The sequence below is a fragment of the Dipteris shenzhenensis genome, chromosome 6 (assembly GCF_047967505.1).
Source record: "Dipteris shenzhenensis isolate YYH24624 ecotype China chromosome 6, Dip_SZ_1.0, whole genome shotgun sequence".
NCBI classification, from domain to species: domain Eukaryota; kingdom Viridiplantae; phylum Streptophyta; class Polypodiopsida; order Gleicheniales; family Dipteridaceae; genus Dipteris; species Dipteris shenzhenensis.
In genome coordinates, this window is record NC_141601.1 from 11881020 (window position 1) to 11908685 (window position 27666).

At 43.3% G+C, this 27666-nt stretch overlaps 1 protein-coding gene across 1 annotated transcript; it reads right to left on the reverse strand.

The window, feature by feature from the left end:
* Nucleotides 1–452: 452 nt before the first annotated feature.
* On the reverse strand, nt 453–3288 carry LOC147900794 (serine carboxypeptidase 24-like). Its single transcript, XM_087375697.1, has 10 exons — nt 2935–3288; nt 2683–2790; nt 2443–2538; nt 2272–2364; nt 2031–2116; nt 1678–1935; nt 1454–1575; nt 1204–1305; nt 815–920; nt 453–725 (listed from the first exon to the last, which is right to left on the reverse strand). The coding sequence occupies exons 1-10, from the start codon at nt 3191–3193 to the stop codon at nt 582–584; spliced, it is 1374 nt and encodes a 457-aa protein (XP_087231823.1). The 5' UTR covers nt 3194–3288; the 3' UTR covers nt 453–581.
* Nucleotides 3289–27666: the final 24378 nt, after the last annotated feature.

Below are 27666 nucleotides of genomic sequence, written 5' to 3' on the forward strand. Positions count from 1 at the left end.
TGAAGAGCCGAGATTTTACCTCGGACTCAATAGGCATGTGGTGGCAATGAGGGAAGAGACGCGAAGGAAAAAGTGGAAATTGCCTATCCAATGTCCCATATTTCTCCATTACCTAACTACCACTTTTGCAACAAAAGCATCCAATGGTCCATATTTTCCAAATCTAATCTAATGATTGAGATTTCCCCAATCATCCTTCCCCAAACCTCTCCTTAAGAGAGAAAAAGATTCAATTTGAAAATTCTCAAAAGTTTGCAATTTATAAATAAAACCTTAATTTTTATTCCTTGAAATTAAAGGCAACTATGATGCCAACTTTGAGACCGAGGGGAGAGGGTCTGGAACCCATCTTAGATGGGTCATCCTACTGGTTAAAGTTAAGATGGACTCTCTTGTGTGGCCATGCAATGTCCACATATAGTCTTTATGTGGGAAAATGAAACTCTGCGAATGGTGAATACAAAAGGTTGAATCAACTGATTGTCGTCTCAAATAAAACCAAGCTTTTAGCACCACGAAGACGACGAAGATTTTGCAGGGAAAGAATAGTGCTAGCTTGCTTGTAACTAGCGCCACAGAAATCAGAATGTGGGTAGTGGTTTCCCAGCCAGGAAGCTCCTAAACAAAGCCAATGCCCGCTCTGGTTGTATTGCAGGCACAAGATGCCCGGCTCCCCTCACGCTCGCAAACGTTAACCCTTTGTATTGCTGTGTCCAACCTCCCACCTGCAAACATATAACACTCACAATCATCATCCTTTCTTGCACACAAATACTGCATCTTCATCACGCCTAGCTTCATCCCCCTCCTCTACCTGATTCTTGTGGTTCCATGCGTACCATGGAACCTCCACAGGAAGCTTCAGCTTCTCAATCCATTTTCTAGTCCCCAGTGTTGACACAACGCCGTCGGTATCGCCGCTGTGTAAGATCACACACTTAGAGCGGTCAGAAGCTCGCCATCGAATATTTTCCCTCACAAGCTCAGCCGATCAATTATTTTGAATCAGGGAAGCTGCTGCCTTTTGCTACCAATACCCAGTTAGCCATAATGATAATCGTAATCGACTGAATTTAACATACGTCAAGACGAAGCAATGCCGGATTTGCATATTTAGTATAGTCTCTTGCGTTCTCTGGATAAGAAAAATTATCTATATTCCTCCGGCAAGTCTCAACAGACACAATTACAGGTAAACGATACCTGTAGATCCAGATCCTGAGGCCTTCTTTAAGTAGCTCACGATATAACGGTATCATTGGCTGCAAGATATCTGCTTTTGTATAATTCTGGAACACCGTGTCACTGCAAGTTATAAGCGGGTTTTAAAGTTATATCGTTGCGCTATGGGCAACCACACAGAAACGATTGCTCAATCTCAAATGGCAAACGAAATGACGTTGGGATGTCACCACTTCGGACATTTCAGCTCCATCCAGAGTGCGAATCAAACCTGCATCCTTTCCATACAACTGGAGTTGTAACATGCAAAGCAGCCTGCACTTCCGGAAGGTTGAGATATGGCGTAACCGAATCGAGGCACGGATCGTAAGCTCCGGTGGAGAAGAAGGCCTTCTGCAAATCACAGACTTTTTGACTGTCTAAGGGAAGGCAAAGCTGGCTGACTGGCTATCCTCGCTCTGGATCGTGAATTAGACAATTGGACTAGAAATTGACCTGTACGCGAGACGATGAGTTTGTATTGCAGGAGAGGCCATAGACGTTGTAGATGTCAATTTTGGCCATATCAGTATTGGCCTGCTTAACTGCCTGGGCGCAGCTTGCGTTAGATCCGTCGTCGACGGGCAATTCATTAGCAAAGTCACAATTGGCCACAATTTGTGCATAAGTTTGATCAGAGATGAGGGAGTGGGAGAAATAGAACTGTGACGTGCCGGAGTTGTCACTGGAGGGATCGGTCCATGGATTACCGATCTGCGGAAAGAGAACCACATCTTCAATCCAAAGGCTCTCTTCCTTAAACCTACGTCTCAAGAGCTCTCATATTAGCACAGGGCGAAAGAGCTTACAGCGAACCCTTTAAAATTGATGGGAAATCCTTCAGGCAATCTGTTCTGCTGCACGATGACGCGCGCCAGAGTGGGTATGTAGTGCCCTTCAAAAGAAGGAAAGCATGCAAAAATTAAGGGGCTTGTATCACTAAAAATGTACGAAGCCGCAAGCTCTCCTAATTTCGCCCTACAATGCTTGCCGGAAATCAGAAAGACAATGACGGTTAACAGCCCAATCAGTTGGACATTGGTTACTCACCTCCGTAACTTTCGCCCGTAATGTAGAAGTCATTATGCCTGTATTCTGGAAATTTCTTTAGCCAACCGACGAGGAACGCATATGCATCCTTAGCTGCAAGTAATCAAGACCTTAGTAATACCCTCTATCTGCCCTTATTGAGCTGAAGAAGAATATTGACGTAAGAATTACCAACAGCCGCGTCTGCGTATTGACTGTAGTCCGAAGAAGTGTTGGAATACGAAAATCCGACTCCAAAGGGTGATTCCAAGAAAATAATGTTGGCAGCTGTGCAGAGGACCACACCCACATTGCACTAGTGTCACGGACAAAACAACGAGCAATGCAGCTTCCTTACAAATGCAAGGGTACATATCCGGAAAAGTGAGGCGATTGAAAGCAGGAAAAAGGAAAGGAACCAATCTGCCTCACCTTTATTCCACGAGTGCTTGTTGAGCGTGACCCCATTGCCAGTCTTATCGGTGAAGAAAGGACCCAATTCATAAAGCGCTCCATTGCCTACGGAGGAACAGCCTGGCCCTGTTCGAGATTTCACATTTAAGAAAAAGAACCTATCGAATTCTCAGAGAGAGAGAGAGAGAGAGAGAGAGAGAGAGAGTCATGGTGCATCACAGTTGGTCTTCTACAATTCAATCTCCACGCAAACAAGCAGGAAGGACTCACCTCCGTTGAGCCAAAGCACCAAGGGACGATTCGCTGCATGCGGGTGCTCCGACTCGTAAAACCAGTAGAATAGAGCTCGGCCATGGGATTCATCAACAGTCACGTAGCCTGCATACTGCTTGAAATTCACGGTAGGTTGACCGGGCAAATTGGTAACTAGCTGCGACTCATCGGCAGCGAAGGATCTCCGAACTGCCCAGAAGCTCAAGAGGACTAGGAGAAAGAGGCCCAATGCTGTGGACGACGGTGTCGACCACATGTTTGTGCGGCCTTAAAAGAGCCGGGGGGTAGGGAGAGAGTGGCGATGTACTACTCTCAGTGCAGCTCAAGTAACAGCAGCAGCATTCGGTATCCTACTACGGGCATCAATGTGTGAGCGGATGTGTGGCAGGGGGGAGTAAAGTGGGCTGCTTGCGGAGCTAAGATGGATTGGACTATGTGGATGATGATGCAGCTGCAGCAGCAGCAGCAGCAAGCTGGAGCTACAGGTGCACTTGATGAAACAAAACTTGAGCAGAAGGTTTGGACTCACCGTTGAGGGTGGATGGGAAGTACAAAATCGAATTGATAGACACTGCAAAAGGGTCTGAGACAAGGATCGTTATATAAAGATTGGAACAGTGGGGCGAAGGAGGAGATACCATTGATGAAATAGCAAGCTAGTATGTCCCCCTAATCGAGTGTGAATCATGGCAAGCGAAGACTAACAAAAATGAGCATTATAGCTTTGATTTTAACGACAATAGCCTTTGATTTTAACGACAGACAGCCAAAACCTGGAAAATGTCAAATGCAAGCGACAGAAATGGAAGCTGTGAGAAAGTGCTAGAAAGAAACGGCCTTGTATTGTGTTTAGCACTGACTGAAATCGAGAAAGACGGCTCAGATTTCTCCGGGTCTTTAGAATACAGGTGAAGATTTTGAGTAATTTGTGTGTGTTTTGAGACGGCTGACGTGGACAGTGTCTTTATTCTATTGGTTCGGAGAAAAGTTTTCCTGGAGCATTACTAATGAGAATATGGATCTCAGCTGATATAGTCCACAAACAACTAGATATATGTGAACAATAGAGCCTGAGAACCTTCCAACGTGCAGCCGAATTTAAACGTTGAAGTTCTGTCAATGTAATTGACGCCTGTTTCCTACAGCTTTTTTGCATGTAACCATCTGAGTAGTTTTGTTCTAGGGAATCAGCGTCGTCTTGGCTTTTCAACTTTTCATTAAGACTCCAGCAGCCAGCCTGTGTCTTCTGTTAGTAACAATTTACAAACTAATAAGAAATTCAAGTGAACCAAATCTTTCCAAAGATCTAGTGTTGGCCCGGGCCCTGCACTAACTCTCTCGCTTTAATGGACACAAAACAAGTTGGCTTCCAGAACCCCCAAACAATGTGCACGCTTTCCCACAGCTCGTTTGTAGCCTGTAGGCCTTCTAACTGTTCTTTTATGGGCACGCTTCAAAAAATGGAAATTTTGTGATTGCCCTTCCAAGTTCCAATTCGACGATAGCCATGGCTTCCCGTCAAACTTATCGTAAATAGGGACTAAAATGAATATCAAGATTCACTTCATTCCAATTGGCGCTCAGATCCCAACGCGATACTCATGTGTCAACGTGTTCCCTCTTAATAAATTACAGCAATTTCTTGGCATGTGATGAGGATGAGGAAGCTGTACAGAAAGCTAGAGCCTAGAACTTTAGAAGATATGGGAGATAAAATGGGACTCGAGAGATCGTGAGCAGGCCAGGGAGAAAAATAAGGCTTGAATGGGCCGGCCCGCAAGATGCATGCTATAGCTTTTGCGTGTAATGCGAGCTAACAAAATACTTTCGTGTGAGAAAACCCACATTGAATATACTTTCTACCGGCTGCAGCTCCAAAAGACCGGTTCCGATCCTTTATTAAGGACTCAAATTTAACCATTTTAGTCTACAAAACCGGAAATTACATATTCCGAACAAACTGATTATGTGCAATCGTGTTAACTTTACGTCATCCTCACCTTATACAGAGCCCGAGAACAAACGTCTCGCTAGTCACCACACTTGAGAAGAAGCCCCAGTTCCAACTTGCATAAAAAAGCCCGATCAATGTGAATCATACTCCACGATTCATTCATCGTGTCGACTTTCGACCTTCATCACAAATGACCTTATCGTTTTCTTGGGTTGTGATCGCCTTCTTATGGATCATGTGACCCGTCCATACAGTGGACAAGATTTCACAATTGCACCTGCCCGTGGCGTTATAAACTTTACGTCAAGTGGAGATTCGACACGCTACCAGCTCTTGACCCGAGTGGACGCTAAAGCAGCGCCGAGACAAGGCTCGCAGCGGGGTCGCAAGCTCCAGAGTCCAGTCCACCTATTAATGCCAGTACTCTGATCAAATCATTTACGAGCCACCCATACCGCCCTGCCACCTGCATGATTCACTTCTTCGTGCAATGTGTGCTGCCAAGCGAACTTTCTCCTAGCGGTGGAGTCTGGACCTTGGGATCTAACGGCTATGATATAAGATAAACTTTGTTGCTTGAAGCTTCACCTCATCTTCGAGTATACGAAGCTCGTGCGTAGCGAAGTACACCGTGAACAAGTGGCTTCTCTCTTTCTTTCCTTTTTCGGGTAAAAAAGTTTCTCATATTACAAAAAGAAAATAATTACAAAAGAAAAGAAAAGGAAAAGGCAGATTACATCCATATTCTAGCTAACGCCGCATAGGTCTCATTCTTTCTTCAAAAAAAAAAGGATCATTCTCTTGGCCTCCTCGACGATCAACCGTCCTAGAGTTCTTCCATGATGAGGTCTCTGGAACACAATGTCATTCCTGAACTTTCGGAGATGGGTACGTACTACGCCCCTTATGATCTGCCACACATAAAAAATGGAGTCATTTAGATTGCCCTGGTCTCCCAATAGAGCAATCTTCCATCTGCCTGCAACCTGTATCTGCACCTTTTTCAAGCTTTCTATTACTTCCTTCCATACTTCCCTCACAAAAGAAGCAGTCCCATAGCACGTGCATGTGTGTGTCCTTGCATTTATTGCAAAAAGGGCACAGAGGGCTTACTCGTGGGTTCCATTTCAAGACTCTTGCTCTAACCGGGAGCTTTCCAACTAAAACCCTCCACAATAGAGAGTTTATCTTGAAAGAGGGGGTCAATTCCCATACCCTTCTAAGTCTCATTGCCCAATTAAGTGGTGATCCAGAGGTGCATGGAACACCCAGTGCTTTCTAGCTATGCCTACTGCTAGATTAGTAGCATTCCCTTCAAAATCTTTCAGTTTTAATCTATAGAAAGCTTTGCCATCCTTCTAACAAAACCCTCTGAACCTGGAGTCATCCTGAAACGTGTGACTGGTAGGCCACCCTTCTCTTAGCCTTTCAAAGAGAAGTTCCAGCAGTCTCTCTTCAATTGGATTGATGTCAAATCTCTGCACTAACATTTCCAATTCATACCATCTTTTTCCACCTAGATCCCATATTTGCCTGAATGTCTTGAGGCCCTTTTTGAATAGCTTCTTTGCTAGATGGGGTGAGAGCTTATGAAAGATGTATTATTGTCATATGGCTAGTTTGTTGGCCATAGAGACCTACCAAGCGAGGCATCACCACTTAGAGACCGCAGCCCGCCCTAGTAGCAGCCTTGTGTCTTAGACTTCCAGATCTGAACCAGTCTTGACAGCAGCTCCGACTATGGTATATTAATGTTGACTTTCGATAGAACATCTTGCCACCACAGGAGATTAACACCTCGAGGAGCATTGAGGCATAGCAGATATCTTGCCATTTTGGCCCACGGTTGAGAAGAGCCCACGTGTAGTAGCAGCCACTTAGTACATAGCCTCTCGTTCTTTTCTTTCATGTGAGTTAAGCCCAGTCTGCCATCCTTCTTAGAGGTCAAGAGCAGCTCCCAATTAATGGAGTGCCATATGTTCTCCCAAACAAAATTAGTGTGATAGCCTTATCCACTTTTCTAAGGCTTGTCTTTGCAAAAGGCATAAGCGATAGTACATAAACCAGTAAAGATTCCATTACATGCTTTGCTATTGTGATCCTTCACTCCATTTGGTTAGCTTAACTCTGATTTTTTGGAAGGCCCACTCAAATTTCTGCTTGAATGTGACCCCTACTCCAATTAGTGGGCAACCTAAGTATCTGATTATTCGACCCTTTGGAATCTAGTTGAAATGGAAATTCTGAGTCCACAGTCCGGCAGATCTCCCAACCCGAGCCACAACACACTAGTCTTCTCGTGATTTATCCTAGAATCAGAAAGTGCAACAAATTCATTAAAAATCTCCAAAAAAACACGTATGTTGCCTTCAATCCCATTCAAGAAACTTTTACTATCATCAGCGAAGAACTGAGAATAAAAGTCTGACCCATCTGGAAGAGTCATCCCTCTAATACTCCCACTACTCAAATGATGATCAATTTGAACCAGTAGGGGCTCTGTGACTAGAGCAAAAAGTAGCGAGGCCAATGGGTAGCCTTGCCTTATCGACCGTCGTTGAAGAGCAAAGTTCTGGAAATGGTATCCATTAACAGACATTGTAGCTGACGCATTGGAGAACCGCATCCTTACAGCTTGTAGAATCCATTCCCAAATCCAAGTGCCTGCATAGTGCGTATCACAAAATCCCAGCTGACCCTATCATAGGCCTTTTCTAAATCAAGGTTAAGCATCACAATCCTTTCATTGTGGGAAACTACATAGTCCGCTGCCACTAGAGCATTCAAAACAACCTCCTGTATGTTCCTACTAGCTACAAAACTGAACTGCTTAGAGTGAACCAATATTGCAAGTATAAACTTGATTCTATTTGCCATTGCTTTGGCAATGACCTTATAGATCGTATTTAGCATAGAGAGTGGTCTCCATTGTTTAGATTGATCCTATCATAGCCCTTAGGAATCAACTCGATTATCCTTGTATTGATAGAGCTAGGGAGCTCACCCTTGAGACAACACCAATTCACTAATCACACCATCTGCATCTTGCAAGTGTCCCAGTAGTGCTGGAAAAACTCCACAGGCATCCCATCAGGGCCTGGAGTCTTCTCTCTAGCCATCTGCATCAATGTATACTTTAGTTCTGTCTCTAAGAAGGGTCTCTGGAGCATCATTGCTTGGTGGCTGTGCACCTTCCTTGGTAGGTTTGTTAAAAAAGCTCCCATTCTTGCTTCATAGCCTTAAGTCATATCTCGCTTTTCCCCATCAATTTTTAATAGGTGAACTGCAAAAACCTTTATAATATCCTTCTTGCCTGATTTCAACTTCCCATCATCATCTTCATTCACAACAATGCATTCCTTGTGCCTCTTTTCCCTCACCGCCGTGAAGAAGAAAGGAGACGGTTTACCATTCTGCTCGTGCTCGTTGGGTGCAGCAAGGGGATAGGATGAGTTGCCAGTTCTTTTAGGCCATGGGGCCTAGGTCGGAAAGTGCCTAGTTGTAAAGACTGAGAGACTCTAGCGGCAAGGTGGTTTCGGACCCTCATGAGATTATGGAGTTGGCTTCGGATTTCTATTGACACCTTTTTCAGGTTGAGGAGGAGTCCCCCCAAGTGCGGGAGGCCTGCGAGGTGGTATGGGAGCATGTCCCAACTATGGTCTCTCAGGGCATGAGCAGCCAGTTGGATTCTCCCTTCATAGATGACCAACTTCGGGAAGCTCTCAGGGCACTTCCGACTCAGAAGTGCCCAAGGGAGGATGGGTTGTCCCCGGTCTTCTTCAAGAGCTTTTGGCCCTTTGTGCACACCCCCCTTCGGCTGGCCTTTCAAGAGATCTTTGACTCAGAAGCACTCCCACCGTCTCTGAGCAGAGGCTGGATTTGTTTGATCCCGAAGGGAGGGGACCGCTTGGACATTTGATAGTGGAGACCGATCACTCTGCTAGACACTGCACACAAGATCTTAGCCAAGGTTTTGGGTTTGCGGCTATGACCCCATCTAGTCGACATCATCCATGACATGCAGACAGGTTTTGTCCAGGAGCATAGCATCCTCAACAACATCTTCACCTTTTGGGAAGCATTGGATTAGGCAAGGGAGGAGGCGCAACCCCTTGCGATCCTGCTGCTGGATTTTGAGAAGGCCTATGATTGGGTAGAGTGGTCCTTCTTGGAGGGAACGATGTAGAGATTAGGCTTCTCCAGGTGGATTAGAGGGGTCTCTACCTTGTATGCAAGGAATTCTAAGTCAGATGTTGATTGGTGGCTTCATCGAGCAGGCCTTCTTGCTCACCCGCTCTGTGAGACAGGGATGCCCACTGGCTCCCTTCCTCTTTCTCTTTGTCGCGGAGGCGTTGGGCTATTTCCTGAGGTCACAGACGGTTGGCCTCAGAGGGATGAGGCTACCGATCAGATAGGAGGAGGAGCTTCTGGACTCGGAGTTCGCAGATGATACGGCCTTGTATGTGGAGGGTTCGGAGGAGAACCTGGATGCGGTCAGGGGGGCTCTTGCGGTTTATTACACCGCCTCACAGGAAAGGATCAACTGGGGCAAATCAGTCGATTTTCTTTCAGTGACTAAGGAATCCCAGGAGATTCTTCGGTGGGGCGCATTGGTAGGCTTCAGGTGGATCCTGAGTGGCCAGTCGGCGAGGTACTTGGGATGACGTGTGGGCATTGACATCTCTATAGAGCAGCAGATAGCCCTGGTCCTTGAGAGCATGAGGCGCAAGCTTCTTTATTGGAGCTAAGCCAAACTCTCTTTGGCAGGCAGAGCCTTCAGGTCATGTTGGCCATAGCCTGGTACATAGCCTCTTGCTGGTCTTTTCACAGGGGTTGCATGGAACAATTGAGACGCTTGGTGCGTAACTTCCTTTGGGTAGGATCCGATGGCACTTGCAACACCAAAGCTAGAGTTGCGTGGCAGACAGTGATACTACCACAGGCATAGGGAGGCCTGGGCATTATAGATCCAGAGATTCAGAGCAGAGCCCTGTTGGGCAAGTTGATAGTCAAGGGTCTCACTCCAGGCATGGAGCCTTGGAAACTTCTCCTACAGCACGGTCTCTTGGGGAACACCCTTGGCACAGGTGGTTAGTCACAGTCGTCCCACAGGTGGATCTTTTTGGAGGCCCCTCTCACGGGGAAGGGCTCACCCCTCATGAGGAGTCTCTTGAGGGTTTGGCAACGGATCTCAAGAGGTCTCATCCGAGTCAGCCCCCCGCTACGCAGAGGAGTTTGCATGCCAGTCGCTTATCAGGCACCCGGAGGTTAGAGACCAGGATGGCCTGATCCTAGGGCGAGGAGGTTAGATCCAGATTTTGGGCCCGCCTGTGGTCTAGCCTACGTCCATAGAAGATATCCTATTTCTTCTGGATGGTCGCACATGGTGGTCTCCCAATGGGCCCATGGCTTGAGCAGATGCGGGTGCCATAGATGTATAGGCGGAGCTATGGAGACTATTCCTCACTACTTATGGAGCTACCCAACAGCTCAGAGGATCTAGCTCGAAGTGCTTCGGATTGTGGCATGGCTTTAGAGCACGCAGAGAGATTTCATGTGGGGTATGGCAGCTTGGCTTATAGAGGGGGGCCACGCCTTCTCCATAGACACGGTCTCTCCAGCTTACTAGATATAGGGTCAGAGCATTCATAGCATTGAGCTTCACTTGGCTACTCCCCCCCCTTCTCACCATCCCCCTCAGTCGAGAGAGAATAGTGTTTGGGAGACGATGGCCAACATCATAGCCTGGAACATCTGGGTGGCCCGTTGCAGCTGGGTCATGGGCCAGCACCATGTTCCTCAGATGGCTATGTTGGGTGCCATTTGGTAGGATATCATTTATACACTGCGATCCATTTTGGAGCGCGCTGTTCCAGGTTCTCGAGCTACCGATGATAGGCGGGCACATTTCTGCAAGGTTTGTCTTGCATGTGTATTTTATGATCTCACACCATGAGGGATTCGCTGGCTGTATAGTCCACCACCGTGGCTATTAGCCCCTGTTACAGAGAATCCCTAGGTAGTGAGCTGGGATCTCTAGCAACAGGCGGGCTTTCTTTCAACCCGTTTTGTTTTTGGCCACGATTGGAACCTCTCCGGTTTTGCCAATTTGTATGGTTGGATTTTAAGCATTAATAGAAGTTCCTTTTCTCTATTTATATATAAAAAAGGAAGGTAGATGGTTTGTCCCCTTTATCCAACCACCTCAACCTAGCTTGAATTTGTGTAGAAGCCTGTCAGCCATGTTCCTATGCTCTGAGAAATAAATCAACTGAATTGAGCATCATAGCAACATACGAATCACTTGGGTTTTCTTGCAAGGCCATAATCAATGATTTCCTAGCATTATGCGCATTCGCCTCAAGAAGTCTACTTTTGTTTGCCCTTTCTTTGCCAATTTCTTTAGACACCATCACTGTTGCATGCATATAGTTGTTCCAAGCATGAAGTGGGTGACTAGAGTGGGCAACAGCCTTCCTCCATTCACGCGCGATTAGATTGTCAAAGAAATCTCTCCCCATCCACAATGTGTTGAGCTTAAAGGGGACTGGCCCTCTTCTTGTTGTTTTGTCCATCAACAAATCAAAAGAGATAGCTATCGGAAAATGGTCCGACACAAAAGTTTTCATCAATACACTGCCCTATAAGCACGGCTTAACCCACCATCCACCCTATAAAAATTAGATTATGTCTAAGCAAGTAGCCCTCTAGGTGCTGTCTACCTGCTTGTTATGCCAGGTGAATACCCTTAGCTCCTTCAGACTGTCGTATCTAATTCAGTCTACATGGTCACAAGAGACCTCGAACTGGTTCCAAGCCCCTCTTTCTCCTAGAGAAACATCTATTGCTTCGTGAGATCGGTTCTGCAAGATGGAAGTATTGTTCCAATCTCCAAGAAGAATCACTTGCTTGCCCGAATTAGTGATCCAAGTCGCTCCCATAAACTTTTCCTCTTCGCTGAATTATTGGGGGCATACACCATCGCAACTGTGAATTCAACCCCCTGAATTTTTATTCTGCTAAGATGAACTCACCTTCTAAGTCTTTGTAGACTCCTTGCATGCATAGTTTATCGCTCAATAGTAGAGCGGTTCCACCTCTCCTTGCATACAAGTAGTTACTAATGAAACAGTAACCCGGCAGGTGCAAGCCTTCCAAGTTCCTCGAGCCCATCTTCAACTCTTGTAACACCACTATTTTTGGGTAATGTTGCCTCCGCACCAAATTCCTAACCGACTGTTGCTTCCATGTAGCGCATGCTCCCCTAATGTTCCAAGAGAGGCAGACCAGTTGTGGCCTTTGACGCAAATCGTTATTCATCATCTTTGTCCTCTCACTTCATACCTTCTATAAGAGGTGCATAGATATTGACAAAGGAAGGGGTACTCCTAGCTTGGCTTTTTATGGCTCTGAAAGACTCAGACTTCTTTGCATTGGCCTCCCATGCAAAATGCTCCAGCATGTTGAGGTTCTCAGCCTTTCTCCTTTGAAGGGCTTCCTTGATTTTGCTGAAGGCCTCCCCTTGACGCTCCAAAGGTTTGTCCAGAGGCTTGCATTGGGGGTTGCAGTAGGAAGAGCTTTGTTTTTGTTAATATTTTTAGGCTGGGTATCTGCCACCCAAGGGGGTGCATGCAGCTTCTCTCCCTACTTCGTCTGCATCGTCTCTTCTTCGACAGCTTGTTCAATCGTCTTTCTGTCTCACAGATCTTCTTCCAGTGTTGGGCTTCTGATTGTTTCATTCTTTTTGTCCCATCCTTTCTCCGAGCATTCCGGGAAAAATGACCAATCCGGGCATCCTCGGGCAAAATGACCACTCCACTTGCAATAGTAGCAAATGTTAGGGAAGATCCCAAACCTGACTTCAACAAAAACATTGCACCCATTAGGTAGTTTGAGCTCGAGGGCCTCTGGAGGGGTTTGCCTTCTATCCCACACTAGACACACTTTAGGAGAGGCCCTTTTTGGTTGAAGTGGAGGGAGATACAACACTTTTCCAAGCTTGATTCAATTGTGATGAGCTTTGGGACGAGGAGCTCATTGAGTCCACGAAAATGTGCCTAAACAGGACATTCGTGTTGTAGAAACTCCTCCAGCGTGAACGTAGCACTCCAAGGGATTGCTTACAGTAGGTTTCCTTGGTAGCCAACAGAACTAGAGATGAGCCACTCCCTTTCTCCCACAGTCTGAACAGTTGCCTGGAAGAAAACTCTTCTAACAAAGCGATACATTTCCTTGATATGCAGAGAGGAACCTCAAAAACTCCTCCTTTGAGGGTATCCTTCCCCATAGCAATGTTCTGCAAACTATATACAAAGAATCTACAACCTTTTCATTTTCACTCGTACAAAAAGTGGCTTCTCTTAGAGGTCGTCCCCATAGCAATGTTCTGCAAACTATATACAATGAACTTGCAACATTTTCATTCTCACCCGTAAAAAAATATTTTCTCAATTTTGTAAAATCTGCAAAATTTTAGGCAATTTAGCTATATTTTAGCTTTAAAATTGTCAAATTATCAAGGAAAACCTTCAAAATTAAACCCCAAGTTTTCAAATTTGTTGAGAAAAATGTTTTTTGTGAACACTAAACCCATAGCCCCCCTAACCAGCTTCCACCTGGGGTTTGCATTTGCTCCCCATAGCATTCTTCAAGCAGCCCTACAACTAGCCACTACCAACTTCTAAAGATAGTCTTCTAAAGACAGTTTTGGGGGTGCCTTGGGGGTACCCCTCACGTCTTACATTAGATGCAAACCGGCTGGGGCTAGTTTTGAAAGAGGAGCAGAGGGTCTACTACTTGTAAGGGGGGTGGGGGCAGAGGTGCTAGCTCGATTTCAATCGGCTCACAATCAATTTTCTCAGACTAGGTATCGGTCTATGGAGACACCTTCCCTCCATTAGACCACCACCTCCCCTCCGTCCAACAACACCCCACAAAGATGGGATGCATCTTTACTAGCAAGGCTATGGGGATGGCATGTTAGCTTGATTAACATTTCTGGGTCATTGTTTGCTTGGGTGTAGCCATTTTTTGTGAGGTTCAGGGACTTTTCTATATATAGGTATCTTGCATGACCCATAACTTATGCATTGCTCAATGGAATTCAGCAAACTTTGTCTTCAAGTTGTAGTACACTTTACAAACTTGAACATGAGAGCAAAAAATTATGGAATAAGGATTTGGTACGAGACCGTTAAAGCATTACAAGTGCTATGTTGCATGTGAAGCATGGATCCTGAAGACTATAGTATATAGCAATTTTTTCAAAAACATCAAAATTTTATTCTATACATACATGCAACCAAGCAATCATTCAAAAGTACACTATGTCAACTTCTTCTCAACCCAAGGACACACCTAAATGAGAACATTAGGCATGGGTTAATAGGCCTCCAATGTTGTGCTAAAGTGATGCATATCCATTTGAGAGCACTTTCCATAACTTTCTTTGATTTGTTGAAAACCAAAACGGATTGAAAATTTAAAATCCAAACTAGTGGGACTACTGTACTGCATGGTGGTCTTAAAACATTGATAGTTGTTGGTATTGGTATATAGATTCACCCTTAAATGAAAGAAGTTGGAAAAGTGCAATTTGTGCATGTGAAAAGATATTTTAATAAATCCAACACTATTTACAATTTTGAATTGTTTATTTTTCCATGCACTTGCTTGCTATATGGCTCATAAGCATGCCAAAGGTCATTGCATTTAATAATTCACAACATCAAACCTGATAGCATGCATGGATGGTCCAATCACACATCCGATTGGGAAGAGTTTTATCGAGAGGAACCGACTGGCAAAAGCGGGCCATCATCCGGATAAAACCTGGCTCTATTGACACCTATGTACATAGATAGATATGATATATAAGAAGATCGAAGCAGGGGGAACCGACTGGCAAATGTGAGCCATCACCCGGCTTTGATCTTTACTATTACACACATCAATCGAGGCGAGGAGAATCCGATCGACCAAAGCGGATCATCTCCTAGCCTAACTGAGACATAAACATACATCTCTCTCTCTCTCTCTCTCTCTCTCTCTCTCTCTTTTACTCTCCCTCTCTCTATTTCCTCTCTCTCTTTTACTCTCCCTCTCTTTCCTCTCTCTCTCTTACTCTCCTTCCCTCTCTCTCTCTCTCTCTCTCTCTCTCTCTCTCTCTCTCTCTCTCTCTCTCAACTCCCTCTCTTTCGCTCTCTCAAACTGCCTATTGACATTCAGCCAGGCAAGGTGAATCCGACCGACCGAGGTAGGTCATCACCTGGTCCAGTTGATTGACACTAAAGGCTATAGAAACTCACCAAAAGCCTAAGGAGAGAGACTACATCATAAAGAAATAGGTTTTGGCAGGGTAGTAGTGGCAGGAGCGGGGTCCTTTTACAAGATTTTGCCGCTACACCATGTGGTACCATCCTAGGCTGCATGGTATGCCAATGTTCAAGATTGTGTATCCTTTCAAATCGAACGAGATCCACGGTGTCACACGTGCCAATATGACATCTACCACGCGGTATAGGTAGGTTACCGTGCAGTGTCTCGTGCTGTCCTAAAAATAACCATGCGGTGAAGATGTGGGACCGTGTAGGGTAAATGATACTGCCATGTATGGCATGATACCGCATGGTAGTCAGATCATGATACCATATGGTAAGATTATAAACCGCACAGTATGCTCCCAGTTAACAGCCAGTGTAAAGAACTGCATTTGTTTGCATTTAGGGCATTAGGCCATGATGTTTAATAAAAAAGTACATATTTTTATTAGAAAAATGTACTTTTTAAATCCCTGAACAATGAGAAGAAAGAAGACTCCTTGCAGAGCAGCAGCAAGAAGCGATTGCAGATGTATGCATTCGATCATTGCCATCGGAGCGAAGAACACAAGATGTGGTGTCACGATTGGTGGGAGCATTCGAGGCAGCAAACATCAGGCCATTCAGGTGATTACCAGTCTTGAGTCTTCACAAGCTTTAGCCTGCACTCTAAAGTTCATAGAGTAACAACCCTACCAACACCTCGAGAGATGCACACCCAAGAGGCGATGCTCTCTAACCTGAGAAATGCCCTACAGAAAGTGAAAGGGCTGCACAGCTTAGATCAACTAGCTACAAAGAGGGCGACATTAGCTATGTTGGTGTCCCCTAAAACAAAGGAGAAATTGCTTGGGTGCACAATGTCGAAGATGTTGTCAATCAGAAGGACCAACGTGGCTCGAGCAGTTGAACGTAGAGTAGAAGCAATGCACGATCATCCCGATCTGAGAAGTCTGTTCGCTTCAACAAAACAAAAGAAAAGGAGCGACAGCCTAAGTGCAGAAGTTATTGCTACAATGATGGCGTTTTGGCACAAAAATATGAGAGTTTCTCCAAATAGAAAAGACATTTGTAAGAAGTCGACGGGACATAAGGTGTTTGAGGAGCACATCATACACATGCAAGATACAATGCAGGTCAGTGGTGCCTAAACCAGCCTGGTGGTTGTTTGTGATTGGGCTTTGGGATAGTTGACTTGTTTCATTTCTTAAATCAAGCTTGTACGAAATATGATTGTCCTAAACCATCCCAGTGGTTGGAACATTATGCAACCGTAGGCTAGTTCAACTTAATTGCCAGTTATGTGATTGTCCTAAACTAGTCTGGTTGAACAGACATTAGTTGTTGTCCAGCTCGGTGGTGTGGTTGGACAAAAATTAAGAGCAATATATTTTGCAATATATTGTTATTTTACTAAACCCGCCTGGTGGTTGGAACATCATGCAATCGTGGCTACTTCATCTCAATCACCAGTTATGTGATTGTCCTAAACTAGCATGGTTGAATAGACATTAGTTATTGACCAGCCCGGTGGTTGAAATTTTTGTGTTTCTTAGTACTTAAATTTAATTTCCTGTTATTCTGGTCATATACCACTATTTCTAGACTGGGACGGCTTGGACTTAATGTGATTGTCCTAAACCAACCTGGTGCCGGTTCACAACATACAGCAAGCAGTTAACTAACAGAAATTGTGATTGAAATTGTGAAATTCAGAAATGAAAAGCAATATATTGTTATTTTCTAATTGTGAAATTCAAAAATGAAAAGAAATATGCTTGTTATTGTTTGATATGTGAAGTTGAGGCCGTCAGGCTAAACCAGCCTGGTAGTGTCCTAAACCATCTCAGTGGTTGAAATTGATCGTCCTAAACATGTCCTAAACTAGCCCAGTGGTTGACTGTCCTAAACGTGTCCTAAACTAGCTCAGTGATTGAAATTGTAACTTTCCTGAACCAGCGCAATGGTTGAAAATTATTTTGCTTCATTTAGTACTGTCGCCTTCTTGAATTAATCAAAATTCAGGCCAACCACCGCGGTGGCTCTCACCTGGATAGTTCCTTGTAGTTGGTATTTAAACTTAAGCCTTCATTATTCCCTTGCTATTCCATTCCCTTCACTATTTCATATTCTATCCCTCTCTACTATTTCTTTCTCCCTTGCACTTGGACTGCAAACTTAAGCCTCCACGATTCCATTTCCTTTACCGTTTCGTCTTCTATCCCTATCGACCATTTCTTTCTCCCTTGCCCTCTTAGTGCAACTTCTATCCCCTCTCATAATGGATCCCCTTGGACACATCGAGCTTTAAAATATGTCTGCAGGCATAGTCTAAAAGTTCCTCACATGATATTTCCTCTCCCCCTGCACAGTCTGGGAGCTCCTCACACAATCTTTCCACCCCCTTTGTAGCACCATGTGAGAGCCTCTCCTCCCCTGATCTTGAAATTGTGACATCTGGGAGCTCCTCACTCGCTCTTCAAAAGCCTAATTAAATACTCTTAGCAACTTCGCCACGTTGGTACAAGAGGTGAATGTGAAAGAGGGACATATAATCTGTCAAGGTTAGAAGATTACCATCACTGAAAGCATGATTGAAAATGTGCTAGGCATTCCTGGAGGCAATTTGCAAGCACACTTCTTTCGAAAGAAGTGGAAGAGACAAGATATTCTAAATATATAGCCCAATGCTCATATTAGTAAAGATGGTGGAGTTAAGCTCTCTAGCTTGCCAACAAACCTCCAGGATGTGTTGAAGAATGCAATGCACTTCTTTCCTGATATGAGAGGAACCATGAACTTCTGGTAGGTTCAAGTAGCAGTAGAGAAACTAAAAGGACGTGATGTCTCTTCCTCGAGGGCGATCTCCAAGAGCACGATGACCAACTTAAAGAATTTTGTGGATGGCAAATCCAAATTGTCATCTCAGTCCACTGGAGTTGCAATGCACCTAATGACATGTATCCTCAAAGGGATTTTTGAGAAATACGATAAGAAGATGTCTTACAAGGTGACTTTTCTACAAGAGAAAGCCACTGATGCAGCAAAGGCAGTGCAACTTGAGAAAAATCTTAGGGAGGGTGTTGAAGCCAAGGTAGAGGAGGCAAAAATGAGGGCCTTGCAGGAATGAGAGCAAGTTGAGGCCACTGCAAAAATGGTCGACATAGAAAGGCATAAAAGAGAAGAAGTAGAGAAGCACATCAAGGAGCTTTGGGATAGGCTTGATGAAGTCAGAACTGATGGGGACTAGCAATGATGCGAAAGGATCTTGAAGATTAGAGAGCCAAAAAGGAGGCTCTTTACAAACAGCTTTGCAATATGCAGAACGCAATGAACATTGAAAAAGACCAGATAATGGAGGAACTGAAAAGGGAGAATGCAGAAATCAGAGCAGTGATGCAAGAGCTATGCGAGAGGTTCAAGGCCAAGAAGGATGGGACAGAGAGCAACCATGCTAGAGAAGATAATGAGGCAGCTCTCCAATGAAAGAACATTGATATTTTAAAAAATTCATATATTAAGGTACATAATTTGTGCTATAAGTAATGCTCAAGTAATGTGCTATGTGCTTTCATAAAGCACAAAAAGCATGTCACCTAACCATGCTTAGACCTTGATAGAGAAGACTACCCACCTCAGTCGAATGATGAGAGGTGGACATCTTAGGTTGTATGAAAGAAGAATGAGAAGGCCGGGCTCAATGAACTCTTTCCCTATTTAAGTGCAGTGCAGACACAACTAAGAGCCCATTATGAAATCTATCCCTAAAACTCTGTACACCGATCCACGTCCTGCAAATCTATGGCATACCCAAAAGACTTTGGAATGATCATGTTCTATCTGAGAACAATGTTGGATGACCTCCTCGTAGAATCAGACCCGAAGAAGAAGGAGGATAATAGCTACAAGGAGGACATGCTTTGCAATTGACTATATGACTAATGGTGAATATTAATTTCTCAGGCTATCATTTTTCCTACTGCTTTAAGGTACTTGTCAAGCTTATGATGTAGGTTTCTTTTGGATGGACATGATGGAGGCACGAAGTTGTATAGAGCACCAATACTAGGATGAAAAGGACCTCGAGCAAAAGGAGGGGCTACTATGGGCATACAAATTGGCAAAGGCAAGCAAGCAGTTGGTGGTCTGAGTGTGTAATGAGGTCTGTGATAGTGCATCAGACTGGCGTAAAGAGTTGTATAGAGAGGTTGATAAGATAGTCGGGAGTTTGAAAATTCCCTAAGCCACAAAATGTCATATTTTTTAAAAAGTAAAAATCTTGTAGGCATTTCTTGGACTTGTGGACTTTCTCAGACTGCCATCATCCATGATCTATGGTGCTCGTAATACTTGATTTTGTGTCGATCTGCATCCATGTTAATACTTAAATGTCTCTGGAGAGTCTTTGGAGAGATAGTTGGTTTATTCTTAGTGTTAATAATATATGCGCCTAATATTTTGTGAGCAAATACAAGTTATCTCAGTTCTGCTCGAGTAAATTGTTAACCGATCTTATTTTAGTCGACCAAAGTAAACTCGGATGGATCTCGATTTTATACATGAATGCGTAATACATGAGGTGGATGAAGCGATAAAATATGACTACTCTAATGTCTTAAGTAGCCCGGTGGCTGAAATATGACAATTAAAAATAACCAGCCTAAAGGATATTATTTTAGTATAGCACTTTGCAATGAATTTTAAGATAGCATGGTGGTAGTGCAGGATAAGTGGTCTCCAGCGCGGTGGTTGGTTGCACACTAGGATATTAACTACCACCAATGTGGTGGTTTGCTTCTATTATTACAAGATGAATGGCATACAATTCATTCGTTTAGGATTTTTTGATTTGTGGATTCATTATGGAATTTAATAAAACCAGTGCGCTGGTTGTTTGGGATATACTAAAAACAAGCGTGGGGTTTATCATTTGGGATTTACAAAAACAATCGCGGTGCTTAGTTTGGGATTTACTAAGGAGGCATAGTCTCAAATACATTTTCCATTTTCTAGGACAAGTGGAATATTCTTTGCTTGCAATGAGACTACATTTTCTTATTACTATCTTAGTCGTCCTCATCCACCGCTCTAAGAGACCCCAAGATGTTCTCATGCCTATCTAAATCCAATTTGAAGACACTCTTCACATTCTTTTGTTGTGGCACAAGTTGCATCTGGAACTTAATAGCTCTTACTAGATGAGAGTATACGAATTTATGTGGACTCTTATGTAGTAGTTTGTAACTGTGGCCTCTCTTGGATGTTTTTTGTACCAAAAAGCTCCAAGTACTATATCCCACTTCTCATTAGTTTTTTCCTAATTATCTTTAAATGCTTCCTCAACCTTGTGCTTAGGTTTTGTGCACTACAATACAAAGTATGGGTCATCTTACTTGTTCTTGCGAGAGGTAGCAACAACTGCAAACTTATCCCCCTTTTCTAGACAATCAGTGAGGTCATCAAAACTCTCCCCAAACCGTGGGGAGTTCTTGTTTTGTCTCTCCATTGTTTGTCACTCCATTTGAATGTAGAGAGAAAACTTAAACTCGCTCCTATGTCTTCACAAATGCATGTTCTCACAATTGTCATGATCCCCTATGATGCATGCACTACAGAAACAAGATAGTTTTCTTGTTTTAATCAAGTGATTGTTTGAAAATCCCCATATGCTGTGAAAACCAAGAACTCCTTTAATTTCTTGCAATTGTGTCAGGTTCTCCTTTTCACTTCATCCACTTTCTCTTCATGGAACACTTTGCATACTACACTATTCTTTCCTCTCCTCCATTCCATTAATTTCCTTTCTTCCCTACCCTCCCCAAGATAAATTTTTAAGGGCGAATATTTTCCCAAAGACGAATTTAGGAGCTTCTCCAAACTAGTGTGGCTAATCTTTCAATCTTGAAATTTGATAAATTCGCCCAAAAATTAACATAACTTTAACGTATGAGGTCCAAATTTTGACCTCCAAGTACTCAAATCGATCGGCATAAGCATCTAAAGTTATAGGGTTAGAATTTTCAAATTCCAACTTATTAAAAACCTGTGAATGAAGTTTAATTATACTTGATAAATTCGCCCAAATATTAACATAACTTTATCGTATGAGGTCCAAATTTAGCCCTCCAAGTACTCAAATCGATTGGCATAAGCCATCTAAAGTCATCTATAGGGTTAGAATTTTCAAATTCCAACTTATTAAAAACCTGTGAATGAAGTTTAATGATACTTAAACCAAATTCACAGGCTAATATTTGTAGCATGGCTAATATTTGTAACTCTACCCCATGCCCTAAATCCTAAACCCTAATCCCTATAGCCTAAACCCAAATTCCTATACCATAAACACTATTTCCTATAGCTTAAACCCTAAAACCTATACCTTAAATCCTAAACCCCATTCCCCCCATTCCTCCATTCCCCCCTTTCCTCCCTTCCCCCCTTCCCCCCTTCCCCTCCCCCCATTCCCCCTTTCTCCCATTCCCCTCCCCCCCATTCCCCATTCCCCTATTCCCCCCTTTCCTCCATTCCCCCCTTTTCCCCATTCCCCTTTTCGCTCCCCCCATTCCCCTCCCCCCTTCCCCCTTTCCACCCTTTCCCCTCCCCCCCATTCCCTCCCACCTTCTCCTTTTCACCCCTCCCCCCCCCTTTTGAAACCCTTCTAGTTTAGCTAATATTTCAAACTTGAAATTTGATAAATTAGCCCCAAAATTAACATAACTTCCTCATATGAGACCCAAATTTAGCCCTCCAAGTACTCAAATTGATTGGCATAAGCCATATAAAGTCATCTATATAGTTAGAATTTTCAAATTTCAGCTTATAGAAAATGGGTGTAAAGTATCGTGCCCGTTAAATATGAGCACATTCGAATGACACACCTTAGATTCTCATAACACTTGGTGAAAAACACCGTTTGTGGCAAGTTTGACCATCCAAAGCATATACGATGGGTATGATAAATTACATATGCCTCAACATAGGTTGGATTTACATGTGTAAAGTATCATGTCCATCAAGTATGAGTGCATTCTTATTACACATCTCAGATAGTTTCTTTTGGTGGTTGTGCATATTACTTGGTGAAAAACAGAGTTTGTGGCAACATTGACCATCCAAAGCATATCCGATGGGCATGATAATTTTTACATGTTCATCGGATTGATAATTTTTGTGTGCAAGATTGATGCCTACACACAGTATCATGTCCATCAGGTATGTGCGTGCTCGAATAACACACCTCAGTCGTGTTTTTTGGCGGTAGTTGTGCATGAAACTTAGTGAAAAATAGAGTTTGTAGTGAGTTTGACCATGCAAAGCATATCCAATGGGCACGATACTTGGCACAGGACTCAAAAAAGGTGAAATTGACACGAGTGCAAGGTATCATGTCCATTCGATATGTCCGCACTTGAATAATACACCTCAAATACTATTTTTTGACAGTTGTGCATAATACTTGATGAAAAATTGGATTTGTGCTGGCTTTGACCATGCAAAGCATATTTGATGGGCACGATACTTTGCAAACACCTCAACATAGGTTGGATTGACATGTGTGCAAAGTATTGTGGCTATCGGGTATGAGTGCATTTGAATACATACCTCAAATACTATTCTTTGGCAATTGTGCATAACATTTGATGAAAAATGGGGTTTGTGGCATGTTTGACCATCCAAAGCATATCCGATGGACACGATATTTTTCATGCATCTCTAATTATATTAGATTAATACATGTGCAAAGCATCGTGCCCATCAAATATGAGAGCATTTGAATAATACACCTCAAATGCTATTTTTTGACGGTTGTGCATGACACTTGGTGAAAAACGGAGTTTGTGGCATGTTTGACAATCCAAAGCAAATTTGATGGGCACGATATTTTGAACATGACTCAACATATATTGTATTCATGTGTGCATGAAGTATCATTCCCATCAGGTATGAGTGCATTCGAATGACACACCTCAGATACATTTTATGGCGGTTATGGATAACACTTGGTGAAAAATGGGGTTTCTGGCGACTTCGATCATCTAGACCATATCTGATGGGCATGATACTTTGCACACAGATCAACATATGTTGGATTGACACATGTGCAAAGTGTCATACCCATCAGCTGTGTGCACATTTGAATTACACATCCAGAATGTGTTTTTGGATAGTCATGTACGACATTTAGTGAAAAATACAATTTGTGGCGAGTTTGACCATCCAAATCATATCCCATGATGACTGCCCTTGCGGTATAGTTGGCCTGCTATCAGTTGATATGGTGTTGTGTCCTTAATGAGCTTGCGGGCTCTATCCTAGCCTAGGGGTAATCCGTTTGCCAGGTAGTGGCCGATCTCAGCGGTCGATGATGTCGAGGAAGAAGAGAGAAGCGTCTAGGAGATCATCTTCTACTCCCATTGGGGCTTCACTGTTTGGGATTCTTGATAGGAGATTGGCCAAGGCATGGGTTTTCCTTTTACGTACAATGACTGTGAAGTCAAACTCCAAAAGGATTAGCATCCACCTGGTGATGCATCCAGTCATGTAGCGCTTGTTGACCAAGTATATGAAAAAGTGGGTTTGTGCCAACTTTGACTATCCAAAGCATATCGGATGGACACAATACTTTGCATGCATCTCAACATATGTTGTATTGACATGTGTGCAAAGTATTGTGCCCATCGGGTATGAGGGCATTTGAATAACACACCTCAGATACTATTCTTTGGCAATTGTGCGCGCGTTAACACTTAGTGATAAATGAAGTTTTTGGTGTATTTTATGATCCAAAGCATATCTGATGGATACGATATTTTTCATGCATCTCTAATTAGGTTAGATTAACATGTGTGCAAAGCATTGTGCCCATTGGGTATGAGAGCATTCGAATCATACACCTCAGATACTATTTTTTGGCGCGTTTGGCCATCCAAAGCATATTCGATGGGCACGATACTTTGAAAAGACCTAAAAATAGGTTAGATTGACATGAATGCAAAGTATTATGTCCATCCAGTATGTCCACGTTCAAATAACACACCTTAAACTCTATTTTTTTATGATTGTGGATAACACTTAATGAAAAAGGCAATTTGTGATGACTTTGACCATCCAAAGCATATCCAATGGGCATAATACTTTGCACACAGCTCAAAATAGATTATATTGATGCACGTGAAAAGTATTGTACCCATAGGGTATGAGAGCATTTAAATAATACACCTCAAATACTATTCTTTGGTAGTTGTGCATAACACTTGGTAAAAAACGAGGTTTGTGATGTGTTTAACCATCCAATACATATCCGATGGCAAGATATTTTGCACGCACCTGAAAATAGGTTTTATTCTTACTTTTGCAAAGCATTGTACCCTTTGGGTATCAATGCATTCGAATAATATACCTCAGGTACTATTTCTTGGTGGTTGTGCATAACACTTTGTGAAAAAAGGTGTTTATGGTGTCTTTGACCATCCAAAGAATATTCGATGGACATGATATTTTGCACACACATCAACACAAGTTGTATTGATGTGTGTGCAAAGTATCATGACCATTGGGTATGAGTGCATTCGAATGACACACCTTAGATACTATTTTTTTACGGTTGTGCTTAACACTTGGGGTTTGTGGTGACTTTGACCATCTAGAGCATATTTGATGGGCATGATACTTTGCAGACAGCTTAAAATAGATTATATTTATACATGTGCAAAGTATCATGCCCATCGGGTATGTGCATGTTCAAATAACACACCTCAGAGCATGTTTTTTGGCAATTGTGCATAACACTTGGTGAAAAATGGGGTTTGTGGCAAGTTTAACCATCCAAAGCATATCCGATGGGCAAGATACTTTGTACAGGCCTCAACATAGGTTGGATTGACATAAGTGAAGATTATCGTGTCCATCGGGTATGTGCGCGTACGAATAACACGTACGAATAACACACCTCAAAAATAATATTTTTTGACGGTTGTGCATAACACTTGATGGAAAATGGGATTTGTGGCGACTTTGACCATCCAAAGCATATACAATGGGTATGATAATTTGTACGTGCATTAACATAGGTTGGATTCATGTGTGTAGAAAGTATCATGCCCATCGGTTATGTGCACATTCGAATGACACACCTCAAATACTATTTTTTGACGGTTGTGCATAACACTTGGTGAAAAATGGAATTTGTGGGGACTTTGACCATCAAAAGCATATCAGATGCATACGATACTTTGCACGTGCTTTAACATAGATTTATTGATGCATGTACAAAGGATCGTGCCCATCGGTTATGTGCACGGTCAAATAACACACCTCAAATACTATTTTTTGGCTTAAGGTTTAGGATATAGGGTATAGGGTTTAGGATTTAAGGTATAGGTTTTAGAGTTTAAGTTATAGGAAATAGTGTTTATGGTATAGGAATTTGGGTTTAGGCTATAGGGATCAGGGTTTAGGATTTAGGGTATGGGGTAGAGTTACAAATATTAGCCATGCTACAAATATTAGCCTATGAATTTGGTTTAAATATAATTAAACTTCATTCACAGGTTTTTAATAAGCTAGAATTTGAAAATTCTAACCCTATAGATGACTTTAGATGGCTTATGCCGATCTATTTGAGTACTTGGAGGGCTAAATTTGGACCTCATATGATAAAGTTATGTTAATTTTCGGGCGAATTTATCAAGTATAATTAAACTTCATTCACAGGTTTTTAATAAGCTGGAATTTGAAAATTCTAACCCTATGGATGACTTTAGATGGCTTATGCCATTCGATTTGAGTACTTGGAGGGCTAAATTTGGACCTCATATGATAAAGTTATATTAATTTTTAGGCAAATTTATCAAATTTCAGGATTAAAAGATTAGCCACACTAGTTTGGAGAAGCTCCTAAATTCGTCTTTGGGAAAATATATGCCCTTAAAAATTTATCTTGGGGAGGGTAGGGAAGAAAGGAAATTAATGGAATGGAGGAGAGGAAAGAGGCAGGGGGGGAAGGGGGAGGAAAGGGGGAAGGGGAGGAAAAGGGGAGGGGAGGGGAAAAGGGAAGAGAGGGGGGGGGGGGAAGGGAGGAAAGGGGGGAAAAAGGGGAGGGGAAAAGGGGGGGAAAAGGGGAGAGGGGGAGGAATAGGGGGAAGGGGGGTAGGGGAAGGGAAAGGGGAGGAGGGGGGGGGGGAGGGGGGATTGGGCAATGGGGAATGGGGAAGGGGGGAATGGGGAAAAGGGGGGAATGGGAAAGGGAAGTTTGAATTTTAGAGCGGGAAGTTTGAATTCCTTGAGGGAAGTATATTGACTCTCACCTCTCGCTCTCCCTTTTCAATCACACCCACACCCTCCCTCTCATCGTGTTCCCCTTCCTTCCTCTCTCCCTCTCCATATCCCTTGCCATTGCGTTGCACTCCCTCTCCCTCTCTCTCGTGTTGCGCACCCTCCCCTTCCCTTCCCCCTCTCCCTCTCCCTCTCCCTCTCCCTCTCCCTCTCCTTTCTCCTCCCTTCTCTCCCTCCCTCTTTCTCCCCCTGTCTCTCCCTCCCTCTCTCTCTCTCTCTCTCTCTCTCCTCTTTCTTGTCTCCTCTCTCCCTCCCTTTCTTCTATAGTGTGCGGCAGCGACACACACACAGACCGAGAGAGAGAGAGAGTCACACTGTCGCGGCAGCACAGCGGTAGTGAGCGATGACCAATATATATATATATTTTTTTTTGGCCACCACTGCGCCGCCGTAGTAGCGCGACTCTCTCTCTCTCTCTCTCTCTCTCTCTCTCTCCTTCCCTCGCTCTTCCCTTACCTTCATTCCTTCCCCCTCTTCTTTCCTCTCTTTCCCTCTCCATTTTCTTCCCTTCCTCCTCGTCACCCACCTATCTAATTAAATTTATTTTTAAAAAATTATTACTCCCTCCTCTACTCTTCCCTTCCTCTCTCCCTCTTCCTTCTACTCTAGTCCTTCCTTCTACTCTCACTCCCATCGTGGTCCCCTCCCTTTCTCCCTCTCCCTCTCCCTTCGTTGTGCTCTATTCCCCCTCTCCCTCTTCCTTCCCTTTCTCCTCCCTTCTCTCCCTCTCTCTTCCCATTCTCCTCCCTTCTCTCCCTCTCTCATCCCTTCTCCTCTCCTTCCTCCCTCCCTTGTCCAAGAGATCGACAACGCGAAGGCGGCGATAAAAATAAAATAAAATAAAACAAAACAAAACAAAACAAAACAAAATAAAACAAAACAAAATAAAATTTAATTTAATTTTAATTAAAAAAAATTCCCTCTGTTTCCTCCTCCATTAAGATATGTTATTTGAAGGTGTTTGCTTAAAAAATCTTTGTAACTATTGCAAGGTGTTTATTGGCACCATTATAAAGTTCTTTGAGATTATACCATTTTTGCTTTTTGAAACTCTGAGTGGTGTTTATTGGCACCGTTATTAACTCTTGGAGATATTAGAGTTTCGAAACTCTAAAAGGT

Coding starts and splice junctions, on each gene's coding strand:
- LOC147900794 (XM_087375697.1), bottom strand. CDS start 3,193: ATGTGGTCGACACCGTCGTCCACAGCATTGGGCCTCTTTCTCCTAGTC. Junction 2,365..2,442: donor ATACGCAGACGCGGCTGTTG/GTAATTCTTACG, acceptor GATTACTTGCAG/CTAAGGATGCATATGCGTTC. Junction 726..814: donor CATGGAACCACAAGAATCAG/GTAGAGGAGGGG, acceptor ATATGTTTGCAG/GTGGGAGGTTGGACACAGCA.